General features: G+C 39.5%; 1 protein-coding gene across 1 annotated transcript in view; it reads left to right on the top strand.

The window, feature by feature from the left end:
* Positions 1 to 8,238: 8,238 nt before the first annotated feature.
* The window catches only part of megf8 (multiple EGF-like-domains 8), a 50,031-nt gene continuing 30,327 nt past the window's right edge, over positions 8,239 to 27,942 (top strand). Inside the window, 13 exon segments of the mRNA XM_062062252.1 lie at positions 8,239 to 8,646; positions 12,805 to 13,000; positions 18,737 to 18,900; positions 18,995 to 19,204; positions 19,270 to 19,450; positions 19,529 to 19,617; positions 24,029 to 24,242; positions 24,327 to 24,510; positions 25,392 to 25,537; positions 25,613 to 25,723; positions 25,802 to 25,953; positions 26,048 to 26,149; positions 26,238 to 26,385. Coding sequence (XP_061918236.1) covers positions 8,623 to 8,646; positions 12,805 to 13,000; positions 18,737 to 18,900; positions 18,995 to 19,204; positions 19,270 to 19,450; positions 19,529 to 19,617; positions 24,029 to 24,242; positions 24,327 to 24,510; positions 25,392 to 25,537; positions 25,613 to 25,723; positions 25,802 to 25,953; positions 26,048 to 26,149; positions 26,238 to 26,385 — 1,921 coding nt within the window. The 5' untranslated portion in view covers positions 8,239 to 8,622.

Genomic DNA, 27,942 nt, shown 5'->3' on the forward strand with positions numbered 1-27,942 from the left:
TTATTAAATTAAGGGCGTGCCCTAATTACACTACAGTAATTGTCCTCTATAGCATTTACATACAGCGTGCCAGTTCAGCCACATGTCGCATGTTGTTATTACTTGCGCACACAGGAGACAGCAAAGCATACTTACTCATCAGCCACACAGCTTACACTGACGGTAGCCGTATCAAACAACTTTAACATTGTTACGTTACAAATATGCGCCACACTGTGAACCTACACCAAAAAAGAATGAAAAACACATTTCTGGAGAACATCCCACCGTAACACAACATAAACACAACACAACCATTACCCAGAATCCCATGCAACCCTAACTCTTCCGGTCTACATTATACACCCCCGCTACCACCAAATCCCCCCCACACATCAACCCCCCCCCTCTCCGTGCGTTGGTTGAGCGGAAGAGTTAGGGCTGCATGGGATTCTGGGTATTGGTACCGTCAGTGTAAGATGTGTGCCTGCTGAGTTAGTACGCCTTGCTGTCACTTACGTGATTAAGCTGAAATTTTACATGTGGTCGAGCAGGTACACTGTTAGGGCAGACTGTAGAGGGCGCCAAATGCAGTGTCATCACGCTCTGATATTCGGGAGTCTCCCGGGAAAAATGAGAGGGTTGGCAAGTATGGCGCTATCAAGCGCCATTCATTCAAAACTCGCGGGCTGCACTAACATATAATTTCCACATTAAAGTGCGTGCCGGTGCCGGTAACATAGCACAAAGCGTTTAAGCTTTGTATGCGGTGTTTTTCATTTAAAAATTTTTTTTGTGGCTCCCATTACTTTCTTTAATTTGTGAAACTTGCCAAAATGGCTCTTTGAGTGGTAAAGGTTGCCGACCCCTGAGCTAGACGAAGAGGGCGGTGTGCAACGGACAACCTGGATGTGACACACTCACAGACTTTCTAATTGGTCAAACGGTAGAGGGCGGGGCATCTAAATGAAAACAATAAGATTTCAGGGCTGTAAATCTCATTTTTAAATGAGCATATCCCAACTGAACTACTGTTATCAGTTATGGAGGTATTTGAAAAGAACATGATTTATTAATGCCTTTCGACATATCAGGGCCATTTAATGATGAATTGACATGAAATTATTATATATGGCTCCTTTAACATTGTTGTTATAATTATGACATTTTCGGATTTCAAGATTCTGATTGGCTAGAAAGTGTTGCCAATAGATAAATAAAAAAAACTGGGATAAGTGCGCATCAATCCGGGCTACAGTTCTGGTGGATGTGTCTTCCTTGGAGGAAGTTTTTCCTTTCCTCTGTCACCAAAGTGCACATGTGTGACTTCAGGCTGTATTTTCTATGTGGTGGAAATTAAATGGAGTCGTATATCATATAGTCCCTTGAGACATTGCTTATGCACTTCACTAGTATAATTTAGTGTAACTTGTTGGTGTTTTTTCTTCTCAAATCTCTGCTCACGCGCAGAACTGCCACCTGCCACCGTCATTGTGCTAAGTTTCCGCTCCTCTTATTGAAATTATCATGTGAGCGTGTTCCTGTTTACTTCACACCTCGTCTTCACTTCTTGTTTCACAGTACATACGTTCGTGACCTCGACATGGATGTGCCAGCACCTGGCTCGTGAAATAAGTCAAATAAAACACAAAAAAGTTTAAATTACAGTTAGGTTCAGAAGTATTTGGACAATAAATGAGTCTAAAAATATAACAATAAAATGCAAACATGCCGCAAGCTGAGTCCAGCACTGATTGGTGCAGTGCTTAATTTTTTTCTTCTCTTTATCGAATAACATGTTTACGTTAGTTGCCATGGAAACATATTACTCAATGTTTGCACTTCTAGAAAAAGTACTGAAGTTAAATTTCATGTGTCTCAATACAAGTACAATATTGCATAGGTTTGGTTCAGTCAAGTACATGCATTATTATACAATATTGTGGACGTATAATTCCAAAAAGACCAAATTGACACAAAGAGCACAAAGAAAAACAAGGTGAGAAACTAATAATCTCCCGTACAAAAGTGAGAGCACCCCTCTCTTTTTAATGACATTTTTGATGTCTCAAAGGAAGTAGATCTGAACAGGTTGTATTGTCATTGCACAAGTTCAACAAAATAAAATAAAATAAATATATATTTGTGGAGGGGGGCGTGGTCTGCGGGCCTGCCGCGGAGCTGGGTGTGTAAGGACCGTCCTCGAATCAGCGTTTGAACACTGCTGATTGGCCTTCTCAATTCCTTGGATATCTTTTTATACCCCTTTCCTGTTTTATGCAGTTCAGTTACCTTTTCTCGCAGATCCTTTGACAATTACTTTCCCTTCCCCATGACTCAGAATCCAGAAACATCTGTGCAGCACTGGATGAAAGATGCAATGGTCTGTCAGAAGCCCAGAAACTCACTGACCTTTTATACACACACATTAATTACAAACAAACATGTCACAGGTGAGGATTGGAACCTTGATTAGTCATTCAAACTTGTTTGTGTCAACTTTTGTGCATGTTATCAGATCAAAGTCACTGGGGTATGTAAACTTTTGATCAGGGTCATTTGGGTACTTTCTTTTGTCATTTTAATTTAAAAAGAGTAACGTTTGCCAATAAATAGCTTCACACAACCATTAAGCATGAGTGGAAGAAAGGTTTTTGTGTTATCATTCATATTCTCTGAAGAATGGCCAATAAATCATAAATTCTCCCAGGGTATGTAAACTTATGAGCACGACTGTATATAGATAGATGTAGCCTACAGTAAAAGCCAAAAGTTTGGACATACCTTCTATTTCAATGTATTTTCTTTATTTTCATGACTATTTACGTTGTAGATTGTCACTGAAGGCATCAAAACTATGAATGAACACATGTGGAGTTATGTACTTAACAAAAAAAGGTAAAATGACTGAAAACATATTTTATATTCTAGTTTCTTCAAAATAGCCACCCTTTGCTCTGATTACTGCTTTGCACACTCTTGGCATTCTCTCGATGAGCTTCAAGAGGTAGTCACCTGAAAGGGTTTTCACTTCACAGGTGTGCTTGAAGCCTGGACACACCTGCTCATTTCAATGTGTTTTCTTTATTTTCATGACTATTTACATTGTAGATTGTCACTAAAGGCATCAAAACTATGACACCTGTGAAGTGAAAACCATTTCGGGTTTCTTGAAGCTCATCGAGAGAATGCCAAGTGTGTGCAAAACAGTAATCAGAGCAAAGGGTGGCTATTTTGAAGAAACTAGACATTCTATAGTTCAAGACTTACGGTAATGGGAAACATCATAAAGGCGGCTACAGTTTTGATGTAAAAGGTCTAAAAGAATTATTTGGAAATGTCTGGCGGGCCGGATTGAAAATCTTAACATACCATATTTGGCCCTGGTCTGTACCAAAGAAACGTTTCCTTCGATGACCCGCGGCTCCCCTTTGAGAGCCAGCAGCACTCGTGCCGGTTCAGATTATGGCACTACCTCTTGACAAGCGTCAATTACAAACCCCGTTTCCATATGAGTTGGGAAATTGTGTTAGATGTAAATATAAACGGAATACAATGATTTGCAAATCCTTTTCAACCCATATTCAGTTGAATGCACTACAAAGACAAGATATTTTATGTTTAAACTCATAAACGTAATTTTTTTTTGTTGCAAATAATAGTTAATTTAGAGTTTCATGGCTGCAACACGTTCCAAAGTAGTTGGGAAAGGGCATGTTCACCACTGTGTTACATGGCCTTTCCTTTTAACAACACTCAGTAAACGTTTGGGAACTGAGGAGACACATTTTTGAAGCTTCTCAGGTGGAATTCTTTCCCATTCTTGCTTGATGTACAGCTTAAGTTGTTCAACAGTCCGGGGGTCTCCCTTCTGCTATTTTAGGTTTCATAATGCGCCACACATTTTCAATGGGAGACAGGTCTGGACTACAGGCAGGTCAGTCTAGTACCCGCACTCTTTTACTATGAAGCCACGTTGATGTAACACGTGGCTTGGCATTGTCTTGCTGAAATAAGCAGGGGCGTCCATGGTAACGTTGCTTGGATGGCAATATATGTTGCTCCAAAACCTGTATGTACCTTTTAGCATTAATGGCGCCTTCACAGATGTGTAAGTTACCCATGTCTTGGGCACTAATACACCCCCATACCATCACAGATGCTGGCTTTTCAACTTTGCGCCTATAGCAATCCGGATGGTTCTTTTCCTCTTTGGTCCGGAGGACACGACGTCCACAGTTTCCAAAAACAATTTGAAATGTGGACTCGTCAGACCACTGAACCCTTTTCCACTTTGTATCAGTCCATCTTAGATGAGCTCAAGCCCAGCGAAGCCGACGGCGTTTCTGGGTGTTGTTGATAAACGGTTTTCGCCTTGCATAGGAGAGTTTTAACTTGCACTTACAGATGTAGCGACCAACTGTAGTTACTGACAGTGGGTTTCTGAAGTGTTCCTGAGCCCATGTGGTGATATCCTTTACACACTGATGTCGCTTGTTGATGCAGTACAGCCTGAGGGATCGAAGGTCACGGGCTTATCTGCTTGCGTGCAGTGATTTCTCCAGATTCTCTGAAACCTTTGATGATATTACGGTCCGTAGATGGTGAAATCCCTAAATTCCTTGCAATAGCTGGTCGAGAAAGGTTTTTCTTAAACTGTTCAACAATTTGCTCACACATTTGTTGACAAAGTGGTGACTCTCGCCCCATCCTTGTTTTTGAATAACTGAGCATTCCATGGAATCTACTTTTATACCCAATCATGGCACCCACCTGTTCCCAATTTGCCTGTTCACCTGTGGGATGTTCCAAATAAGTGTTTGATGAGCATTCCTCAACTTTATCAGTATTTATTGCCACCTTTCCCAACTTCTTTGTCACGTGTTGCTGGCATCAAATTCTAAAGTTAATGATTATTTGCAAAAAAAAAATGTTTTATCAGTTTGAACATCAAATATGTTGTCTTTGTAGCATATTCAACTGAATATGGGTTGAAAATTATTTGCAAATCATTGTATTCCGTTTATATTTTCATCTAACACAATTTCCCAACTCGTATGGAAACGGGGTTTGTATCTTGCGAGTCACTTGTGTTCTGTCTTGAATAATTTTAAGTGGTTAGTAAAACTATACTGCTATACAAGACTATTCCAAGTTTCATTTCTATAGTATTGTCCCTTAAGAACATACGGTATACTCAAATGTTTGCTGTAGCCTGAAGGCTGTATATGTATAGTGTAGTACATTATAGTATTTTTTTCTAATTTTCACACATCCTTGAGTTAAAGCCTCCGCTTCCTCTAATGACTCAAAGTGGTTACTTTCACCGCATTGTTGGTTTATGTGTGCATGACTGCATCTTTTTAAGGTGCAAAGCTTTCCGTCATATAAAGTGCAACATCAGCAAAGATAAGGCAATACACAATTGTTTATCACCATAAAGATATTCACTTTGACTTCTGAGTGCCTGGATAATGACCAAGTGTACGGTTCCCCGGAAAGACAAACTTTGGCCCCTTTTGTGTATTTGCTGTGCAACATTTTGCTGTCATTGCCAACTCTGCTAATGTTTCCACTGCATTTTTGCATAGTTTGGAACAAGTTTTGACTAGTTTTTTATTTTTATGTTTTTTATGCACAACCATCATATGCCCATGCTTGGTTGTGTATAATATTAAAACATATTTAAAAAAAAAAATTCAAATAAATAAATAAACCATATAATGAGAGAGTGTGTTGATAATTATTCACCTTTTTTGTCTTGCTTTATTCAAAAATGATATGACTGTACAATGTTTCTGTCAGCATGATTATACTCATTGATTGTGCAGTGGTCATGAATTGAATGCAAACACTGTGACGATATTATTGTGGGGGAGAGAAAAAGGGACATTTTTAATAGAAAATATTAAAGTAAATATCTCAATCAATTTTTATTCTTCAGTATTCAAATTTTTTAAAACAATATATATTTACATGGATTTATACATATTGTACATTATATTCTATCTACTCAGTATTTTAAAATTTGGGCAGTTTTTGACATTTTATTTTCCAAAATGCTATCAATATATTACTGTGTATATCAGTGTGTCCCAAACTACGGCCCATGGGCCGGATTCGGCCCGCCAGAGTCCAAAATCTGGGCCGCGGGGAGTCCAAAGTTTAAAAACGTTTATATTTTTCTATTATAAATTTTTAAAACTCTGCCACTCAGGCAAATCATATTGTATAAAAATGCATTTTCCCATCAAAAACGTGACATCATTGCGCTCGCACCGCAGTGTCGGGTGAGCGCGCAGCAAGTGCGCGCTCTTTCAGTCAATTAGTGCGCGGGGAATAAAATATATATGTATGTATATTTATATATATATATATATATATATATATATATATATATATATATATATATATATATATATATATATATATATATATATATATATATATATATATATATACATATATATATACATATATATACACATATATATACACATATATATATATACACATATATATATATATATATATATATATATATATATATATATATATATATATATATATATGTGTATGTATATATATATGTATGTATGTGTGGGAAAAAAACCACAAGACTATTTCAACTCTACAGGCCTGTTTCATGAGGGGTTTTCCTCAATCCTCAGGAGATTTTTATTTTTATTTTTATTTTTTTTCTTTATTTTTTTTTCTCCTTAAGCTTAAAAACCCTAATCTCCTGAGGATTGAGGAAAACCCCTCATGAAACAGGCCTGTAGAGAGGAAATAGTCTTGTGATTTTTTCCCACACATACATATTACGCTCTACCACGGTATCGAGCACTATTTTTTGGATAATCTAATTAAGACATATATATATATATATATATATATATATATATATATATATATATATATATATATATATATATATATATATATATACACATCCTTATTTTTGAAGGAAAAGCACTGTACTTTTCAATGAAGATAACTTTAAACTAGTCTTAACTTTAAAGAAATACACTCTATACATTGCTAATGTGGTAAATGACTATTCTAGCTGCAAATGTCTGCTTTTTGGTGCAATATCTACATAGGTGTATAGAGGCCCATTTCCAGCAACTATCACTCCAGTGTTCTAATGGTACAATGTGTTTGCTCATTGGCTCAGAAGGCTAATTGATGATTAGAAAACCCTTGTGCAATCATGTTCACACATCTGAAAACAGTTTAGCTCGTTACAGAAGCTACAAAACTGACCTTTCTTTGAGCAGATTGAGTTTCTGGAGCATCACATTTGTGGGGTCAATTAAACGCTCAAAATGGCCAGAAAAAGAGAACTTTCATCTGAAACTCGACAGTCTATTCTTGTTCTTAGAAATGAAGGCTATTCCACAAAATTGTTTGGGTGACCCCAAACTTTTGAACGGTAGTGTAAATATATATATATATATATATATATATATATATATATATATATATATATATATATATATATATATAGCACAAATATATATATATATATATATATATATATATATATATATATACATATATATAGCACAAAAAGATAAAATAAAAAGGTGATAGGATATATATATATATCCCTATCACCTTTTTATTTTTTAAGATATATATATATATATATATATATATATATATATATATATATATATATATATATATATATATATATATATATATATATATATATATATATATATATACCCCTTATATATATGTATATATATATATATCTCCTATCACCTTATATATATATATATATATATATATATATATATATATATATATATATATATATATATATATATATATATATATATATATTTCCCTATCACCTTTTTTTAAAATCTTTTTTTGTCTTCTTTCCGTTTCTATTAATACAGCATTTACACAAAACTATTTTCCATTATTTGAATTACAATCTAATCATTGAAATTCATATTTTTTGTTACATCAGACTGCCTTTTACATTTTAATTCATTGACTAATTTATCCGGTGAATATAATTATTGACACTTCTTTTGAAATGTAGTCAGTTTTTATTGCAACATTATTGATTTATTATTTATTCATATTTGTCATGTATTTCGTCGCTTCAAGTGTTTATTTGTAAGTTGTTTTTTTTATGTCTACTTACTGTAATGTGACAGGTTGTGTCCAGATGTGTGGTCTATTCTGCCCATCGCCACTGGGGGCGCTGCTGAGACGCGCCTCTTTTATTGTGTTGGCAACCACTATGCGCCTGCTCACCAAAACCAAAACAACAGGCATCTGTAGTCGCCTCGCTGCTTATAAAAAAACGCGTTTCACTCTAACCGTCTCCACAGCGACCGAGTGCAGAGAATATAATTCCCCGTGTTGGTTTTTGTGTCAAGTAGTAGTCAATAATTCATTAATGTTGATTGATATCGCAGCTCCCGACTACTGCGCATCTGGATCGGACCGAGGCTGCGCTAACTAGCTAGCTCGCTAGCTGGCTTGCGGGTCGTCGTTGTGAGCTCGCCGGTGGCTTACTTCCACTCGCTAGTGGCTCATTTGGGCTTAGCTTTTGCCAAGTCACTCTCGGTTCATGGAGCAGCGGGACGAGGATATTGCCGGACAATGTAAATAGTCATGGCGCCAGAGAGACGGGAATTGGTACGTATAACGCTGGTGTGTACAGCGAGAGACAGCTGACTGGTAGCAAGGCTAGTGGGGTTAGCATTGTTAGCATAGCCCTTTAAACTTTACTGCTGATGTTAATGTTATTTTTGTGACACGGTGTTTATTATCGAATTATTAGAGTGCTACGCACATATTACGTGTATTATGTAGTGTGGGTGTTTACTTGATTAAATGATTGCTGTAACGCGATCGGGCTAGTGCAGAGCTAGCCGCCTTGATGCTAATTCACACTGTTTTTAATCTGTTTCTAAGAATGCAACTGTTTGTCATCAGTTTAGTGCCAAAGTATACAACAGCAGCATGCTCACTGTCAAGTATCTTGCACAAAAATGGAAGATTTTAGACGGTTTTTTTAAAAGAAAAAAAAACCGCACCACCCATCCATCCATTTTCCTACCGCTTGTCCTCCTTGAGGTGGCGGTGGTTTGATTGAAACTTGTATTAGTAGATTGCACAGTACAGTACATATTTTGTACAATTGACAACTAAATGGTAACACCCGAATAAGTTGTTCCAACTTGTTTAACGGGTCCACGTTAATCAATTCATGGATACCATGAATTGATTCATTGTATCAGCACTAAAAGAACACCTCCAGGCAACTTCAACCCTAAGCTAACACCCTCCCTTCCACATCCTACCTCCCCGGATTGTAAATAATCAAATGTAAATAATCAAATGTAGATACTTATTCTTATGCTTTCTGATCTCTCTCTATGTCCACTACTTGCTGTACATATCCTGCCAAGTCAGTCCTACACTGTTCCAATGTCCATTTCTCTGATGATGCAATTGTTGATGACTGAAGTGTTGATATCAACCAAACCTACCCCCCCCCTCCACATCCCACATCCCACATAATTCAATCTACATACTCTGATGATTATCTTGTGTGATGACTGTATTATGATGATAGTATATATCTGTATCATGAATCAATTCAAATGGACCCCGACTTAAACAAGTTGAAAAACGTATTCGGGTGTTACCCTTTAGCGGTCAATTGTACGGAATATGTACTGCACTGTGCAATCTACTAATAAAAGTTGCCATCAATCAATCAATTCAAGTGGACCCCGACTTAAAAAAGTTGAAAAACTTATTCGGGGGTTACCATTTAGTGGTCAATTGTACAGAATATGTACTGTACTGTGCAATCTACTAATAAACGTCTCAATCAATCAATCAATGGAGCCTATCCCAGCTGTTCTCTGGCGGAAGGCACCCTGGACAAGTCACCACCTCATCGCAGGGCCAACACAGATAGACAGACGACATTACAAACAAACTCAATAATATTTATTTTCTCCCAAAGAAAAACTTTTGTGTGCTGTGACTTTTCATAGATTGTACAACTTATTAATACCATCCATTAGGGCTGTGAATCTTTGGGTGTCCCACGAGTCGATTCAATATCGATTCTTGGGGTCACGATTCGATTCAAAATCAATTTTTTTTCTATTCAACACGATTCTCGATTCAAAAACGATTTTTTTCCTGATATCAGATGATAAATTGAACTGGAAATCTCATGTAAAAATTATACAACATAAAGTAGCAAGAAACATGTCAATAACTAGATGAGGCAATTCCTGAAGGAATTGCATGTGAAGGCTCCAATGCTGAAGTTGAACTGAAATCCTGGAATTTTTTTTGTAAAGCACACAACTCCCAAACAGGCTGAATATTTTAAAGTTGGAACAGTTTGAATCAGATGAAAAATGTGGGAGTTGTGGACCTTTGAAGAATGTCCCATTGATTTCAATGGGAATTTCCCCAAAATTTGGAAAATGCCAAAACACTTGAATGGTCTGAATAAGTTGAAATGGTTGTGGTTAGGGATGTCCGATAATGGCTTTTTGCCGATATCCGATATTGTCCAACTCTTTAATTACCGATACCGATATCAACCGATACCGATATATACAGTCGTGGAATTAACACATTATTATGCCTAATTTGGACAACCAGGTATGGTGAAGATAAGGTTGTTTTTTAAAAAAATAAAATAAAATAAGATAAATAAATTAAAAACATTTTCTTGAATACTAATTTGGACAACCAGGTATGGTGAAGATAAGGTTGTTTTTTTTTAAAATAAAATAAAATAAGATAAATAAATTAAAAACATTTTCTTGAATACAAAAGAAAGTAAAACAATATAAAAACAGTTACATAGAAACTAGTAATTAATGAAAATGAGTAAAATTAACTGTTAAAGGTTAGTACTATTAGTGGACCAGCAGCACGCACAATCATGTGTGCTTACGGACTGTATCCCTTGCAGACTGTATTGATATATGTTGATATATAATGTAGGAACCAGAATATTAATAACAGAAATAAACAACCCATTTGTGGGAATGAGTGTAAATGGGGGAGGGAGTTTTTTTGGGTTGGTGCACTAATTGTAAGTGTATCTTGTGTTTTTTATGTTGATTTAATAAAAAATAAAAATAAAAAAAACCCCCGATACCGATAATAAAAAAAACGATACCGATAATTTCCGATATTACATTTTAAAGCATTCTCTAGTTTTAAAAGCATTCTCTAGTTGTGGTTGGAATTTTTCAAATCGGTCAAGAAATGTTCAAGTAGTAACATGTTGAATTGGGAAATGGTATTACGGAATTCCTGGAATTTCGGGAAAACCGGGATTTTTTCCACTTCAAAAAACAACTTAATTTTTGGTCCTGATTAAGAGGAATGTTCAAAAAAACAACTTTATTTTTTGTCCTGATCAAGAGGAATGTTTTCATGGTGTAACTGTGTAAATGGGTTGAAAAATGTGGAAGGAGTAGTCGCCAGAAAAAAGGGTGGAAATAGGGAAGTTTGAATTTCCAGAATGGTGGAATATGTTGAAGGTGGAATAGTTTGAATAGGTTGAAAAATGTGGAAATGGTGGAAGTTTGAAAAATGGCCAATTCATTTTGAATGGGAAAAATGTCCCGGAAAACCTGGAATTCTGGGAAACCTGGGAATTTTTTGAATTAGTCAAGGGAAAGCCCGCGATTCCCGAATAGGCTGAACAGTTTGAAGTTGGAACAGTTTGAATCGGATGAAAAATGTGGACGGTAGAGTGCGCCAAAATCTGGAGAAGAAGAATAAATAAATTAATTTTGGTGTAGAAAACCATATGTGTGAATGCTTTGGAGCATTCACACTAATGAATAAAGCAAAACATGTTCTAGACCAAAACTCACTCCATATTCTTTACTGCTAGCTAGTGTTACCATATCTGAGTTATTGTGCAGAAATATGGGGAAACAACTACAAAAGTACACTTCATTCATTAACGGTGTTACAAAAAAGATCAGTTAGAATAATACATAATGTTGGATATAGAGAACGTACAAACCCTTTATTCATTGAATCGAAAATACTGAAATCCCACGACATAGTGAATTTGCAAACAGCTAAAATTATAAACAAAGCAAACTATAACCTGCTACCCAAGAATATACAACAATTCTTCTCAACAAAAGAGGAGAAATATAATCTTGGAGAAAAATGTAATTTAAAACATTTGTATGCACGTACAACACTTAAGACCTTCAGTATATCAGTATGTGGAATTAAATTATGGAATGGATTAAGCAAAGAAACCAAACAATGTACTAATATGATCCACTTCAAGGAAGTCTTCAAACTTAAAGTGTTTACAAACTACAAATAAGAAGAACCATGGTAAACATTCTGAATTTATCTCATCCATGCATTCATTTTCAAGATAATCTTACTCATCTCACTATATGAAATATAACTTACTTCACCAATTATTTATTTATTTATTTTTATTGTTATTATTTATGGAGTATCAGAATCAGAAATACTTTATTAATCCCCGAGGGGAAATTAAAATTTTCAGCACAATCCCATTCAAGAGCAGACAAACATTACAGGGAGACAGAACAGCGATGTGAATAAATTCAGAACAGGAAGTGAACAAAAGTTTTAGCAACTGCTATGTAAAGGAAAGGGGGTAGGATTAAATAAGCTCTGCTTCTTCGTACTCCTTTTCGAACATGTTAAATAGAGAAACTGGAGATTGTGACGTATCTTGTTGTATGCATGCATGTTCCAAATAAACTCAAACTCAATCAATAAACACACATCTTTATAAATACCCAGGCAGTGCCAGCGATGGCCTCCCCCATCCCTGTCGTCTCCTTCCTCCTTGTGGCGCTCCTGCTGTTGGCCAAGTCGCCCCAGTGCCAGGCCGGTGACTGCAAGGGGCACCGGCAGGTTTTGAGGGGACCACCTGGCTACGTCACAGATGGACCAGGGAACTACTCTGTCAACGGCAACTGCGAGTGGCTCATCAGAGGTATTTTGTTTTTGCACGTCAATATCTCGATTTGCTTGGTTCGGTGTAAAACATAAAGGCAGAGAAACCCTGGAACCTGTGTGCTATTTTGCGTTGTGTGTATTCTTAGAAATAAATGCATGTTATAATGCACTGCAAAGTGTGTTACAGTATTTTACTTTACTTAGATCCTATTTTCTCCCAGTACGGCCTTTTAAAGCAAAGTTTTTCCTCTCTTGCTGCATTGGGGAAGTGTTAAAAAATTGAACAGTAACACTGCTTACACATCTAAAACTAAAACAACCACTGGTTATTGTAAGACATAAAACAATACAAAAAATCTTTTTTTAATCACTTAGACTTAGACGAACGTTATTGATCCACATGGGAAATTGTTCCACACAGAAGCTCAGTTACAAATGATGGAAAGGATAATGCAGGTATAAAGTAGAATACAAATATACCATAGTAGCAATATAAAATATAACATAAATGTAATATTTACATATTATATATACAGTAATATATACTGATATGTTATATTTTTATATAATATATACAATATATAACAAATCCCAATTACCATGTACAATATTACAGTATATGTAACAGCTGCAGCAAAAAAAGGGCAGCATAAAATAGAGAGTAGATCCAGCAGAAAATATACATTATAAACAAAGAGCGGTAGCTAACATAGAAGTGGTCAGGCAATAGACGGATATCATCTATTGCTGTATGGCAATAGAGTGCGGAATGAAGGAGTTCTTGAATCGAACACTGTGGGAACAAAACTGAAGGAGCCTGTTGGAGTATGAGCTCCACTTGTTTTGGTTTTTGATTTTACATTGTTAAACAAACTCGGTTTAACAATGTAAAAATCACTGAAATTGATACCATATAAAGGTAATCATAACTTCAAATAAGTGACATGTGTTACGACACTGCAGTGTATTTGACGAGGCTGATACTTATTTCACAATCAGCGTTGTAAAAAGCAAAAGGCAACAGTTGTGGCTGAAACTGTCAGGTACGGAAATAAACACAGGTCTGGCTATAAGAATAACAAAATCGCATGATTTTTTGAAGACCTAATGAACCTCTTTGGATTAAGGCAAGTAGAGCTAATTCTTTACTTGGTATGCGGAGCCCTCACAAGGGATGCCGATGACGCGTGTTGCATTGCTTTTTTGGCATAAATGTAGCCAAAAGCCGAAGAAAAAGCAAAAGATTAATGGGCTAAATTGACTAAGAGCCAAATACCACATGCTAAACAACGTGTCCAATCTATAAAACTGATGTGTACCCTATTTATCGCACTTAAAATCCTTTTATTTTCTCATAAATGGACAGTGCGCCTTTTGAATTAAATTGAATTGAATTGACTTTATTGTCATTGCACCAGTACAATGAAATTTGCAGTACAAACGAATAAAGTGCAGAAATAATTTAACATTGAAAGCATAAAAAAGAATAGGCTGGATCTTTAAAAGACACATTTAACACGACAATCTTACACACATGCAAGCACACACACGCGCACCGTAGCAGCTTATGGAGACAAAACAAAAAACAGTAGATTGCAGAGACCCTGTGGGAAGATAGGCACATATTGCAGACTTTGAACATCACAGGCAGAAACAGTAAAGTGCAACACATTTGGTGATTATAAGGAAAAGGGTGGTGTTGAGTACATGTACTTTGCACATCATTAATATAACACAGATGGAGATTTATAGGAAAAGGTATTTGCGGTGTTAAGCACTGTTAAGTGTTAAGTCCGAGCATTTAGAGACCTGGAACATCTGCCTGGTGGCAATAATTCAAAGTGTTTGTGATCTGGGTGGGACAGATCCCTTAGAATGTTTTTAGCCCTACTAAGACACTGAGAGCTGTACAGTTCTTCCAGGGTGGGGAGTGGGCAACCAATGATTTTTGGGCTGTGTTAATAACCCTTTGGAGGGCTTTCCGGTTAGCCACTGTGCAGCTGGCAAACCACACACACATGCAGTACATCAGGATGCTTTCTATGGAGCAACGTTGGAATGACACCAAAAGTTTCTGAGTCAGATTGTTATTCCTGAGAACTCTCAGAAAGTACAGTCTCTGCTGTGCTTTCTTGATGGTGATTGTGGTTTTAATGTTCCAAGTTAAGTCCTCCTGTATGTGCACGCCGAGAAACCGGAAATCCGTTACCCTCTCCACCTGTTTCCCCCCGATGAATAGGGGCTGAGTGTTGGTTTTGGCTTTCCTCCTGAAGTCTATGATCAGCTCCTTGTTCTTGGAGGTGTTCAGGACAAGGTTATTGTCTGAACACTACATTGACAGCTGCTCCACTCGTCCCGGTAAGCAGACTCATCTCCCCCAGAGATGAGCCCCACAGCTGTGGTATCATCAGGAAACTTGATGATGGCGTTGCTGGAGTGTGCGGGGGTGCAGTTAACACATTGCACCTAATGTACGAATAATTCTGGTTGTGCTTACTAACCTCGAAGCAATTCTATTTTGTGCATGGTGTAATGATAAGTGTGACCGGTAAATGGCAGTCACACATAAGACATACCAGAGCCAAGAGATACATGTGTACTGTAAGACGTCTCTTGCAAGCAAGCCCAAAACTTTGATGTTTCATTGAGAATATACAAAAAAATCTGGCAAAATGTTTTAGTACGACTTTGGTAAGCTATGAAGCCCCACCGTTTAATGGTTAGTCGGCGCATTACGGCTAGCACAGGGGTCGGCAACCCGCGGCTCCGGAGCCGCATGCGGCTCTTTGACCACTCCGATGCGGCTCAGCTGCATACTTGCCGACCCTCCCGGTTTTCCCTGGAGTTTTACGGACGTCAGTGCCTCTCCTAGTGATCTCCCGGGGTTAATATTCTCCGATTTTCACCCTAACAATTGAATTAAGAGTGTATCTTAGCGGTACTGCAATAATTGTCCTCTATAGCCTGCACAAATCGCATGACAGCCCAGCCACATGTTGTATGCAGCTTCTGCTTGCTAACGTAGGAGACAGCAAGGCATACTTGTTCAACAGCCCCACAGCTTACACTGACGGTGACCGTTTAAAACAACTTTAAAACTGTTACGTTACAAATATGCGCCACACTGTGAACCCACACCAAAAAAGAATGACAAACACATTTCTGGAGAACCTCCGCACCGTAACACAACAAAAACACAACACAGCAAATACCCAGAATCCCATGCAGCTAGTCTACATTATACACCCCCGCCACCACCAAACCCCCCACACATCAACCCCCCCCCTCCCCCCCTCCCCCCCTCCGTGCGTCGGTTGAGGTGGGCGGGGTTTGGTGGTAGGGGGGGGAGGTAAACCGGAAGAGTTAGGGCTGCATGGGATTCTGGGTGTTTGTTTTGTTGTGTTTATGTTGTGTTACAGCGCGGATGTTCTCCAGAAATGTGTTTGTCATTCTTTTTTGGTGTGGGTTCACAGTGTGGCGCATATTTGTAACGTAACAGTGTTAAAGTTGTTATATACGACCACCGTCAGTGTAAGCTGTGTGTCTGTTGAACAAGTATGCCTTGCTGTCACTTACGTGTGCACTGAGCATGCTGAAGCTGCATTCAACATGTGGCCGAGCAGGTACGCTGTTGGAGCAGGCTGTAGAGGGCGCTAAAGGCAGTACCATCACGCCCTGGAACTCGGTAATCTCCCGGATAAATTGAGAGGGTTGGCAAGTATGACGCTATTAGGCGCAATCGCGTGTCGCACTATCATTACATTTTTATATTAAGGTGCGGGCCAGGGCGTGTGTCTGAGACCCCTGGTTAAAACATAGCACAAATCAAAAAAAGCTTTGTATGCAGTGTTATTTCGTTTTAAATTTTCAAGAGTTTTGTGGCTCCCATTGTTTTCTTTAATTGGTGAAACTTGTCAAAATGGCTCTTTGAGTGGTAAAGGTTGCCGACCCCTGGGCTAGCATAATCAGACGTACTGTGCTCCAACTTACAAGTATTATGGTGTGTGTAATGACCCCAAAATGGCACCTATTAGGAGACATTATCTGACGTTTTGTTTTGACCTGTTATGCAAAACCAACTTTTCTTTCCTATTGGGTGCTGCTAATGTGTATTTGGGATTTCCATAAGTTTCGAAAATGTGCGCGCGTCTCCACCAACGCCGTAGCTAATAAGGTCCTTCTATTTCTCTATCCTCGTTGCGAGGCGTTCATTCTCGGCTGTTGCCATTTCTAACACAAAGTAGCGTATAGTTCGAACGTATATCTGTCAGTAGACTCTATATGGAAGCACTAAAAACTACAACATGGTTGATGGGAAGAAGACACGGTCGAAGTGGAGGCACATAAATAAGACCGTCCACAAAAAGAGGCATCCTGTAGAGACGGTCAGAAAGCGGCCTGAAGATGTTCTGTGAAACCTAATTCATGCCACATTTTGACCAAAGAACCACCATTACATGTTATTTAGACCACAATAAAGTGTTTTAAAAATGTAGGATAGGATAGGTGCTTTATTGACCTCTTTAATGCGCCTTATAAGACAGTGTACCTTTTCTATGAATAACGACCTGCTTATCGGCAGTGGGCCTAATAATCCAGTGCGCCCTATGGTCCGAAGAATAGGGTACTATTAGTGGGCGTGTTGCATGTGATCTACTAACACTGTGTGTACAATCAAAAAGTGGTGCAGGCCGCCTTTTTGAAATGAGGATTTTGCCTGTACTATACAGGGCATCATCATGGAGACACTTGGTCATCTGCTGCACATTCATGTTATCAAATGCATGCTTCAAGAAGTTGTTTTCATATAGGTGATAATAATATATAATATACTGTATGTGGAAAAAATTAACACCATTAAAAAAAATACTGAAGGACACCAAATCAATTCAGTTTGGTTTAAGCAGCCCCTTAAGTCACCAGCATGCGGCATATATTATAAAAGGATGTTGCTGAATAGACGATATGTCTAATTTTTTTTTTTTTGACATCAGTCCAAATATGTTGACACACACAAGTAGGATGGAGGATTCTCGTCTGTCTGTCATCTGTCTTTGAAGCAGGAGCACTGATCCTGCAGCCGTGTATGTTTGTGCGTACTTTTCATATGTGTTAGATAAAGATGCTAATTTAGGTGCCTCAATCACTTTTTAATTTAGTTTATCACCCTGCATGTGCTAAATAATTATATTTGCAATTTCTCCTCCCAGTATTGTGGGCGTTCTGACGATCAGCATACTGTATCTTTTGCGTATGAATGAAGGCATGGACGCAAAATGGATTGCACACGTTTAGTAGATCAGCTTTGCGTGTGCTACCAAGTTTGCACATGTTTATGCAAACCTTTCGTAGATAAGGCCGCTAGTATTTTGATGCTTGCTACAATTAAATATTGTGAGCTGCTTTTGTTTAGAGGCATACAGTATCAGATACTATACCTAAGTATTAACTGCTTTATTTCCATAAAGGGGCAATACTATTGAACGTGTAAACTTGGACATACTTCAGAGTAGTCAGTGTACAGTTTGTATAGCAGTATATACTTACTATCCACTGAAAATGTGTAAATGTTACTGTTTTAATAGCTGGCAACAGGAGTGAGTGGTAAATTAATTGGGCCTTTGTGTACAGTGAAGCATGGAAGTAGTAGTATTAATGTCTTGGGGCATTGCTAGTATTGGGGAGCTGTGGTTTAACTCAGAAAATATACCCCTGCACTCGCAGATATGAGTGCTTGTTTGAGTCTAATCCCTGCATCTTTTATATTTTCCAGCGCCTAACAACAGCCATCGCATTGTGTTGAATTTCACCTTCATGAACACAGAGTGCACTTACGATTACTTGTTTGTGTATGACGGAGACTCCTATCAAAGCCCCCTGCTGGCCAGCTTGAGTGGCAACACCCTGCCGCACCCCATAGAGGCCAAGTCCGGAAAGGTCCTTAATATATTATTTATAAATAAAAAATTACCGGTAATGCAAATCAAGTGCATTGAATTTGGATGCTAATGCTTCACTTCCTGTTTTCCAGATGCTGCTTCATCTCTTCAGCGACGCTAACTACAACCTCTTGGGCTTCAACGCCACCTACACCTTCTCCCTGTGTCCCGGAGCGTGCGACGGTCACGGCCGCTGCGATCCGTCCACACACAAGTGCCATTGTCATCTGAGTTGGGGTGGGCCGGCTTGCGCGACGCCCCTGTGCACCCACGCTTGCTTGGCGCACGGCCAGTGTGACAAGGTCTTTATCAACACCCAAAGTAAAAACGTAGAGGTGTATTTAACGCTTCACTTTGACATTTTCAGAAAGGAGAGCGCTGCCTTTGTAACCCGGGCTTTCTGGGTCACAGTTGTCAGCTGGGTCTCCATGATGACAGCGGGGCGGGGCAGTGGTGGCACGTCAGCGAGGGGGACCCCTACATGTCGCCCAGGACTGGCTCTGCTGGTGTGTACCTGGCCTCCACTGGGGCCTTGTACCTGTTTGGAGGTGAGAGTGATGTTTATTATGGAGAATTTCCCACACACAATGTGGAGGCTCTTGCTGATGTCTGGTTGCTTCTTCCAGGGTTCGACCTGAACAGAGCGCTTGGTGACTTGAACAAATACAACTTCACGTCCAACCAGTGGGAGAGAAGGTCTTACGGTCACTCACCTGTAAGTAATATGAGGTCACCCAATCTCTCTTATACCGTATTTTCCGGACCATAGGGCGCACTGGATTATAAGGCGCACTGCCGATGAGCCAGTCTATTTTCATACAAAAGGCACACCGGATTATAGGGCGTATTAAAGGGGTCATATTATTATTATTTTTTTAAAATTGAAAACACTTCCTTGTGGTCTACATCAGTGTTTTTCAACCTTTTTTGAGCCAAGGCACATTTTTTGCGTTGAAAAAATCCGGAGGCACACCACCAGCAGATATCATTAAAAAACAAAACTCAGTTGACAGTAGAAAGTTGTTGTCGCAATTGTTGGATATGACTTTAAACCATAACCAACCATGAATCAATGTAGCTCTTGTCCATACTTGCCAACCCTCCCGGTTTTACCGGGAGACTTCAGCGCCTCTCCCGATAACCTCCCGGAAGAAATTTTCTCCAGATAAACTCCCGGAGGCCACGCCCCCTCCAGCTCAATGCGGACCTGAGTGGGGACAGCGGCGACAGTCTGTTTTCACGTCCGCTTTCCCACAATATAAACAGCGTGCCTGCCCAATCACGTTATAACTGTAGAAAGATCGAGGGCGAGTTCTTGGTTTCTTATGTGGGTTTTGTTAGGCAGTTTCATTAACGTCCTCCCAGCGCGGTAACAACACACAACAACAGCAGTCACGCTTTCGTCTACCGTAAAGCAGTTCATCTGCCGTAAACAGCAACGTTGTGACACTCTTAAACAGGACAATACTGCCATCTACTGGATAGCCTCCAGAACACTGAAATTCAAGTATTTCTTTTATTTATATGTATAATAAAATAAATATATATATATATATATATATATATATATATATATATGAAATACTCGAGTTGGTGAATTCTAGCTGTAAATATACTCCTCCCCTCTTAACAACCACGCCCCCAAACAACCCCCCCCCCCCCAACCACACCCCGACCAAGCCCCGCCCCACCCCCCACCTCCGGAATCGGAGGTCCCAAGGTTGGCAAGTATGCTCTTGTCTCAAAGTAGGTGTACTGTCACGACCTGTCACATCACGCCGTGACTTATTTTGAGTTTTTTGCTGTTTTCCTGTGTGTGGTGTTTTAGTTCTTGTCTTGCGCTCCTATTTTGGTGGATTTTTCTCTTTTTTTGGTATTTTCCTGTAGCAGTTTCATGTCTTCCTTTGAGCGATATTTCCCGCATCTACTTTGTTTTCAGCAATCAAGAATGTTTCAGTTGTTTTTATCCTTCTTTGTGGGGACATTGTTGATTGTCATGTCATGTTCGGATGTACATTGTGGACGCCGTCTTTGCTCCACAGTAAGTCTTTGCTGTCGTCCAGCATTCTGTTTTTTTTTACTTTGTAGCCAGTTCAGTTTTAGTTTCATTCTGCATAGCCTTCCCTAAGCTTCAATGCCTTTTCTTAGGGGCACTCTTTGTTAAACCAAAAATAAACTTTTGTTTATTTTTGGTTTAAGCATTAGATACCCTTTTCCCTGCACACTGCCTCCTGCTGTTTCCGACATCTACGAAGCAATTAACTACCGGCTGCCACCTACTGATATGGAAGAGTATTACATGGTTACTCTGCCGAGCTCTAGACAGCACCGACACTCAACAACAACGCATCATTTGCAGACTATAATTACTGGTTTGCAAAAAATATCTTTAATTACTGGTTTGCAAAAAATATCTTTAACCCAATTAGGTGAAACTAGATAATCTCCCACGGCACACCATACTGTATCTCATGGCACACTAGTGTGCCGCAGCACAGTGGTTGAAAAACACTGGTCTACATAACATGTAATGGTGTTTTTTTGGTCAAAATGTTGCATGGATTATGTTTTACCGATCATCTTCAAGCCACTTTGACAGTCGCTTAAGGATGTGCAGTTTTGTGGGCGGTCTTATTTACGTGGCTCACCTTCGGCAGCGTCTTTTCTCCGTCATCTTTGTTGTAGCGGTGTAGCGTGGAAGAAGTGTCAAAAGATGGAGCCAACTGTTTTAACGACATTCAGACTTTACTTAAATCAATAACGGGGTAGCATCTCCTCATTCGTGGCTCACTAGTGCAATAACAAGGCCGGAAATGTGTCCCGTGAAAAACCGTCCGACGGGAACTCTCTAATAACTAAAGTTCCTTGTGTGAATAATGTAAACTCACGGTATGTTTTAGGGCTTTCATGGCGAGTTTACTGGTAGATATAAGTAAGAACTTTACACTACTTAATATTAGAAAAGGCAACAGCGGAGGATGAATGTCCCATAACAAGAAAATAGAGAAAAAGAAGCTTATCGACCACGGTGTCAGCACGGATGCAGAATTATGCAAATACAGATCAGCAGGTACCAGAAGGTAAGAAAAGTTGCTTTTGCATAATATTGCAAAACAAAACGCCAGATAATGTCTTACCTTATACACACACCATAATAATACTCGTATGTTGAAGCACTGTACAATCCATCAAGCTGTGCGGCTTCATAGCTTACCAAAGTCGTACTAAAACATTTTGATACATTTTTGAGCGCCATGTGTAATGTTCTATATTTTCAATGGAACATATACAATTTTGGTGTTGTTTACTTGAGTCATATTGCAGTCTACACGTATCTCTTATGTGTGACTGCCATCTACAAGTCACACTTATCATTTCACCATGTACCAAATAAAATAGCTTCGAGGTCGGTAAGCACAACTAAAATGATTCCGTACATTAGGCACACCGTGTTATAAGGCGCACTGTCGAGTTTTGAGAAAATTAAAGGATTTTAAGTGCGCAATATAGTGTGAAAAATTCGGTACTTAGTAGGCCTGTGCGTTTTTTTCTTTTCAATAACTTGATTTTTTTGATAATAAAAAAAAAATTCTCCTTTTTCTCTGGCACATTCTTTGCCCCAGGAGCTTCCGTAGCTTTCAATCCCCCCCCCCTCCATTGTCTTCTTAGTGGAGACTCACACACACAGCTACAACATGGCTACTCCTACAGGTTGTGAAAAATGTCGATACCAACACTAAAAAAATGCATTAATACCGTAATTTCCGGACTATAAGCCGCTACTTTTTCCCCTCGTTCTGGTCCCTGCGGCTTATACAAGGGTGCGGCTTATTTACGGCCTGTTCTTCTCCGACACCGACGTAGAGGATTTCGGTGATTTTAGTACGCAGGAGGAAGACGATGACACAATGATTAAAGACTGACTTTTCATATACCGGTAGGCTGGTTATTTTGATAACGTACAGGCGAGCACTTTGTATTACTTTGCACCGTTGTATTATTTGTACTCTGCACGAATGCTGTTCGCCATGTCAAAGATGTGAAAGTTTGATTGAATGATTGAAAGATTTATTGTTAATAAATGGGACGCTTTGCGTTCCCAAACAGTCATCTCTGTCCCGACAATCCCCTCCGTGGTAGCAGGAACCCCTATATACTACGCTAATTACACATCAAAACCCTGCGGCTTATAGTCAGGTGCGGCTTATATATGGAGCAATCTGTATTTTCCCCTAAATTTAGCTGGTGCGGCTTATAGTTAGGTGCGGCTTATAGTCCGGAAATTACGGTACCTGCTTTTTTCAGCATCCTCAGTACCTAAAACTGTACAACACTTTTTCCTCGAGTCAGCGCCGAAGAAGAGCTTAACAAATGAGCAAATGTTCTGTATATATTTACTTATTTGTGGAAGCCTGTCACAAATGCGGATTTGGCACTTCTGGGTCAATCCTCGCCCATTAGCAAATTATAATGGAGTGTGGCAGTGTAGCTTGACTGTAGGTGTGACGTGTCTCCGCTTCACAACACATCTACTACACGCCGGGTGTGTGTCTGTGACTGTCGCTATATTTAGAAAGTAGAGATACATAGTGAAAGAGAGATGTGTCCTGCGTCATGCATATATTGGGTAATCAAAAGCGGTCACAAAAGTATTCGCCGAGCGAGTGAGAGCGCCGATCGGCCACCACAATCCTAGGGAGTATGCATTACTACTGCGTGCAGAAAACCGCCACAACCTTTCAGCAGTCCCAAACTTTCTCACTTCCATAGGAGCAAAGAAATCACAGTTTTTGTTGTTTGGCAACATTTTGAACACCACCGGTTTACTTATTTCACCAGGAAGACAGTGTGGCCTCGGGGGCACTTGCTGAACAGAGCTCTTTTATAGGCCTTTTACGGGTCTTTCTTAATTAATGTTAATGATTGTATGTAAACAAATAAAAAGTTGTGTATTTAATTTATTAATTAATACATTTATAAAAAAATTTATGAATTACTTTTTAATTTACTTACATTTTTGATTCAAATTTTTAAGGACCATCCCCAACCCTCAGCAGTTTTACTAAACAACATTAAAAAGTTTGTCATGAATTCTAATTATACTCCTGCGCTCTTTGTGTTGTCAGCTGGCCCGCCATTCCCACACAGCTGTAGAGTGGGCGGGAAACATGGTCATCTTTGGTGGGGAGTTGCTTAATGGCTCGCTGGCAGGGGATGTCTGGATGTACCGCCCCCTGCAGGATGACTGGCAGCAGATCGGCTTTTCACAAAGCGAAGGCGCCCCCAAGCTGGCCAATCACGCAGCCGCCGTAGTGGATAGTTACCTCTATGTGTTTGGAGGTGGGTTTTTTTCCTCCCCCACACAGAGAAAAGGTTTGTAACCTCACAGCCGTTTGCGTTTTTCCCCTCCTTTTTACATCCCAGGTCGCACAGAGGAGGACATGTTTTCCTCCTCCCTCTATCGGTTCAGTCTGAGAGGCTCTGGGCGGTGGGAGACAATTCAGCCCACTGGTGGGAAGCCTCCGGCCACTGCTGGTCACTCCATGGTGTACCACAGCCCCTCTAGGACACTGCTGGTGTACGGCGGCCACAGGCCAACCACTGCAAGGTACACAACCTAAGCCCATTACGTCGATCGCAAGCTACCAGTCAATCTTGGAGGGAGTGATCGTCAATCGCCAGGCATTAAAATAAAATATATACACATATATATATATATACAGTACAGGCCAAAAGTTTGGACACACCTTCTCATTCAATGCGTTTTCTTTATTTTCATGACTATTTACATTGTAGATTTTCACTGAAGGCATCAAAATTATGAATGAACACATGTGGAGTTATGTACTTAACAAAAAAAGGTGAAATAACTGAAAACATGTTTTATATTCGAGTTTCTTCAAAATAGCCACCCTTTGCTCTGAATACTGCTTTGCACACTCTTGGCATTCTCTCGATGAGCTTCAAGAGGTAGTCACCTGAAATGGTTTTCACTTCACAGGTGTCATAGTTTTGATGCCTTCAGTGACAAACTACAATGTAAGTAGTCATGAAAATAAAGAAAATGCATTGAAATGAGAAGGTGTGTCCAAACGTTTGGCCTGTATGTATATGTAATATATGTAGGCAACTGGCTAATGTCATTTTCTTTGTCACCCACAAGAGAACAGTCACTGTATTTGAAGTATCATGTGCAGCTTTATCTACCTTTGCCTCTATAAATAAATCAGCAAGAGGTCAAAAAGAGCTGTGTTTTCCTCTCTACTTTTCTCATGCACTCCAAATCAATATTAAAGTGTAAAATTAATTTATTATATTTAATTTCAAGTTTCGGAAACAACAGCCTCTCTCCTGTTATTGCCTATTTCCAACTAATGTAAAGTCCGCTTTGCATTTTTATAGACCCCCTGCCGTTTTGAGCATTTACGTTATCTGTCGTTAACAACATGACCACTGGCCAGTGAAACCGAAAGTGCTTCTTTATTGCAGGTTTAGCGTGAGGGTGAATAACACCGACGTGTTCCACGTGGACCAGCGGTTTTGGACATTGTTCCGTTCCCGTTACCCGGCAACGGGCCCCCGAGAGCGAGCTTTCCACTCTGCCACCGTCATTGGAAATTACATGGTAGTCTACGGTGAGCAGATCTGTGCTTAAATCATCACAGTTGTGTGTTTGTGTGTAGACTTGATGGGCTTTTTATTTGTACCAGGTGGGAATGTTCATATCCACTACCAAGAAGAGAAGTGCTACGACGAGGAGATCTTCTTTTACCATTTGGGCTGTCACCAGTGGGTGTCTGCAGGGGAAAGATGGTCTCTCAGTGAGTCGCTCTTCAATTTATCTACACATCTATTTTGGTTCTTTGGTCAAATGCTAAGATTTTACTTCACCTCTGAAGATGGGGAAGGTGTAAAAGGGCGCTACTCCCACGTTGCTGCTGTGATAGAGGGACGGGTGCTGCTGGTTGCGGGGGGTTACAGTGGCGTTGCCCTTGGAGACCTGGTGGCTTTCAAAATGCCGCTGTTTGTCAGTAGCAAAGAGGGTGATAGGGTGAGAGAGATTACATGTTAAAAGAGGAGAGTTTAAAGCGGACTTTGCTGAGGAAAACTACATTTGTGGTCATGTGTCTGTGTTGCCTTTCTAGGATGCTGTTTGTGCTGAGGCCCTGGATGAAAGCATGTGTCTGAAAAACCCAGAATGCAGCTGGTGTGAAGGCCGCTGCAGAGAGTATCAGCCCACAAATCCGGTAACATTGTAGAAACGCACAATCCCGCACACCCCAGGTCAGTGTAGAATCACTGCTGCAAATATTTCGCTTCTTTTATCCTTCACAGTGCGGCAGTACCGGTTGCCTGGGCCTGGCGCGCTTCCTGTCTGACTGTCAATCGTGCCTTGTGTTCAGCGGCACCCCGCCCTCGCTGGTCCGTGCTCCCGGCGAATTCGGCTGGTGTGTGCAGAACGAGTCCTGCCTGCCGGTGTCAGGTGAGACCCAGGGAGGGATGGAGGAAGGAGGAGGGGTGGCAACACTAGCGGCACGCGAGGCTGTGCCTTAGACTGTTGGGAGCTGACATGGGAGGGACTCGACTTGTGTTTGGCGTGTATCAGAGATGACACAGTTTTGGTTTCTGCTCGGTGTCAAGTAGGGGCTCCTTAAATGGACTCAGAGAGCCCTTAATTCTCTAATATAGCCATAATGCTGGAACGAAAAATAGGGCTGCAGCTATCGATTATTTTAGCAATCAAGTAATCTATTGATTAATTTGTTCAATTAATCAAATAAACAAAGAAAACACTTTTTAGCCTTTATGCGACTTTTAGGGAAAATTGTTTAAATAAACAAGGATTTTTCCACATTTAGAATTTTAAACTTTTACCGATGGGATCATCAAAATATGTTACTTACAAAAAGGTTCAAAAGTAAAAAAAAACAACAATCTGTCTAGCCAGATGATCAAGAACCAGGTAATAGTTAATAAATAAAAAAACAAACTCAAAAAAAGACTAAAAGTATGATAAATTGACTGACCATGTATTCAACAATTTAAACAAACACATTTGAAAAGGTAATAATTGGAGCAGGGTTGTTTGATTTTTGGACAAACCACTCGTTATCAATAACATTTAAACTGTATATGCTAACACATCCTCACATGTGTTTGAATGAAACATTTTGTTATGCAAGTCAAACATACAAGATTGCCAAAAAAGACTTTTACCTTGTTTGTACTTGTTTTCTGCCCTTAAATACGCAGGATGATTTCTGGTAATGTTCTATCATTGATGTAATGCTGTTGTGAAATGCCAGCTCTGTGTGACAGTGCAAACATTTCACCACAATGTCTGTCTTTTTTTTACATTTAAATGATTGCAAAACCTCTCTCTTCTCTGGGCATGTACCAATACGTAAGAAAAGTTGGTTTTGAAATGTAGGTCCCCTTTAAGAAATGGGACAAAAGGACTCACCTTTAATTAACATAGTTATGTAACGTTAACATCACATTTTAAAAGCAACATCATGCTAGGTTAATGTATTAGCAGAAGAACCACATAATTATCAAAAATAGTCACGTCTGTAGCTGACTTATAGTTAGCAGAACTTTATATTATGATGTGTAGTGAAGCCTGCCAAAAAACTCTGAAATGTAAGTGAACGGGGGGGGGCTCATCAAGCTATGGGTGGCGATATCCAATTCATGACTTCATTAAAACCCGGAACTTCATGACGAAGTGTTTAAAGTTAAGTTAAAAGTTAAAGTACCAATGATTGTCACACACACTAGGTGTGGTGAAATTTGTCCTCTGCATTTGACCCATCCCCTTGATCACCCCCTGGGAGGTGAGGGGAGCAGTGGGCAGCAGCGTAGCCGCGCCTGGGAATCATTTTTGGTGATTTAACCCCCAATTCCAACCCTTGATGCTGAGTGCCAAGCAGGGAGGTAATGGGTCCCATTTTTATAGTCTTTGGTATGACCCGGCCGGGGTTTGAACTCACAACCTACCGATCTCAGGGCGGGCACTCTAACCACTAGGCCACTAAAC

Source organism: Entelurus aequoreus, linkage group LG11, assembly GCF_033978785.1.
Source record: "Entelurus aequoreus isolate RoL-2023_Sb linkage group LG11, RoL_Eaeq_v1.1, whole genome shotgun sequence".
Lineage (NCBI taxonomy): Eukaryota > Metazoa > Chordata > Actinopteri > Syngnathiformes > Syngnathidae > Entelurus > Entelurus aequoreus.